This window comes from Mustela erminea, chromosome 9, assembly GCF_009829155.1.
Source record: "Mustela erminea isolate mMusErm1 chromosome 9, mMusErm1.Pri, whole genome shotgun sequence".
Classification (NCBI taxonomy): domain Eukaryota; kingdom Metazoa; phylum Chordata; class Mammalia; order Carnivora; family Mustelidae; genus Mustela; species Mustela erminea.
Window position 1 is genome coordinate 97646473 of NC_045622.1, and position 2010 is coordinate 97648482.

The 2010-nt window shown below is 40.6% G+C and overlaps 1 protein-coding gene across 1 annotated transcript; it reads right to left on the bottom strand.

Annotated features, from left to right (window-relative positions):
* Positions 1-441: 441 nt before the first annotated feature.
* LOC116599862 (olfactory receptor 4C45-like) lies at positions 442-1383 on the bottom strand. Its single transcript, XM_032359814.1, has one exon. It carries the CDS (start codon positions 1381-1383, stop codon positions 442-444), a length of 942 nt encoding a protein of 313 aa, XP_032215705.1.
* Positions 1384-2010: the final 627 nt, after the last annotated feature.

Here is a 2010-nt window from a genome sequence, read left to right on the forward strand (position 1 = left end):
TTCTAGCTGAAGTATAGCATGTGGAGAGTGCTCAGGAATATTGCTGTTTCCCTGTTTCATACCCACAATCAGTGGAACATTATGATTTTTGTGGCCCGTTACTATATTGTCCTCATGAGCCCTTTTCCTCCCTTAAAAATATTAAAATTACATTTTATAAAAGCATTGGTCTAAAGATGATTATACTGCACATTGGATTTGGATTACTTTCATTTTTTCCTCCTACTTTAAAAGAAATTAACCATTTCCAGGGCTCCTGGAATTATTGTAGACTCTAGGCACCATGCTTACTTTGTCTTAATGGGTGTGTTGATCCTGCCCACAAAATATATGCTTCTGAAGAAAAGTGATCCAGACAGGATAATTGACTGTCCCATGTCTAATCAACTAGGAAGGATAATAAATCTCTAAATTTTCACTAGATGTTTTTATGTAAATACTCTAATCCCAAGTTTCATTATTACCAATTTTCATTATTTGCCCCCGGAGTTTCTTCATGACATTTTTCACTTCTGCATTTCTGAGGGTGTAAATTAAAGGGTTTAACATGGGAGTTACTAAGGTAAAGAACACAGCCACAGCTTTGTCAGCGGGGAAGGAAATCATGGGTCTCAGATACATGAATAAACAAGGTACAAAGAATAAGATGACAACAGTGACATGAGAAGCACAAGTAGACAGGGCTTTGCGACGCCCTTCAGAGCTTTTAGTCCTCAGGGAGCAAAGGATGACAATGTAAGAAGCAACCAGCATAGAAAAAATGAGCAGACATTGTGACCCACTGTTAGCGGCAATCATGGGCCCCAAAGTGTGAGTGTCTGTACAAGCTAGTTCCAGGAGAGGTATTAAATCACACATAAAATGGTCAATGGCATTGGGGCCACAGAATGGCAACTGGACTATGAACAATACCTGGATCCCTCCATGCACAAAGCCTAAAATCACAGCCATTCCCACCAAGAAAGAACAGACAGGTCGGCTCATGATGGTCATGTAATGCAAGGGCTTACAGATGGCTACATAGCGGTCGTAGGCCATGACAGCTAATAGGGTGATCTCTGCTCCAGCAAAGAAATGTTCAGCAAAGAGCTGAGTCATGCAGCCATTGAAGGATATGGTGTTCTTGTCAGAAATCAAGTCAAAGATCATTTTGGGTGCTATGGAAGAAGAGTAGAAAGCATCTAAAATGGACAAGTAGGACAGAAAAAAGTACATGGGAGATCCCAGGGCTGGGCTGATGAAGATGGTGACAGAGATGAGGAGGTTACCTGCCATTGTGATCATGTAGGTGATTAAAAACACAGCAAATAAGAATTTCTTCAGTTCTGGGTTCGGAGTCAGGCCCAACAGAATGAATTCCGTTACATTGCTTATCCTTCCCATGGAGTCAGCTTGGGTTATAAGTCTACGGTCAATCTGGAAAGATCACAGAATTTTGAATTCAACACTGAAATCTTCCATCACCTCCATCACTTCCATCACCATCCATTCAACTTGAAACCTTCCATCAAGACCCAGGAGGTCTGACTAAAGAGGAAGCCACAGCTTCCACTCACCACAACTGCTTTCGAGATATTTGTAAAAAAGAACAGTAAGATATTAAATTTCTCTTATTCATATAAGTTGAATAGTGAAAGTATGTTACAAGCACCAGAAAAGGGTGCCTGGGTGGCTCAGCCAGAAAAGTGTTTGCCTTTGGATGAGGCCCTGATTCCAGCATCCTGAGATTGAGTCCCGGTTCAGGCTCTCTGCTCAGGGGATGTCTGCTTCTACCTCTGCTTCTGCCTCTGCTTGTCCGTCTGTTGTGCGTGCTCTCTCTAATAATTAGTCAGTTAGTCTTTAAATAAAAAGAATACTGCTCCCGAATAGATCTATAATCCTAGTCACATTTTACAAATGGAATTAAATGAGTCATGATGTTTCCTTGAATCTCCTATTGTTGAGAGGGAAATGTTACCTAAGATAATACAAGTTTTTCCTTTGACATAGTTTAATCAATTAAAATGAACT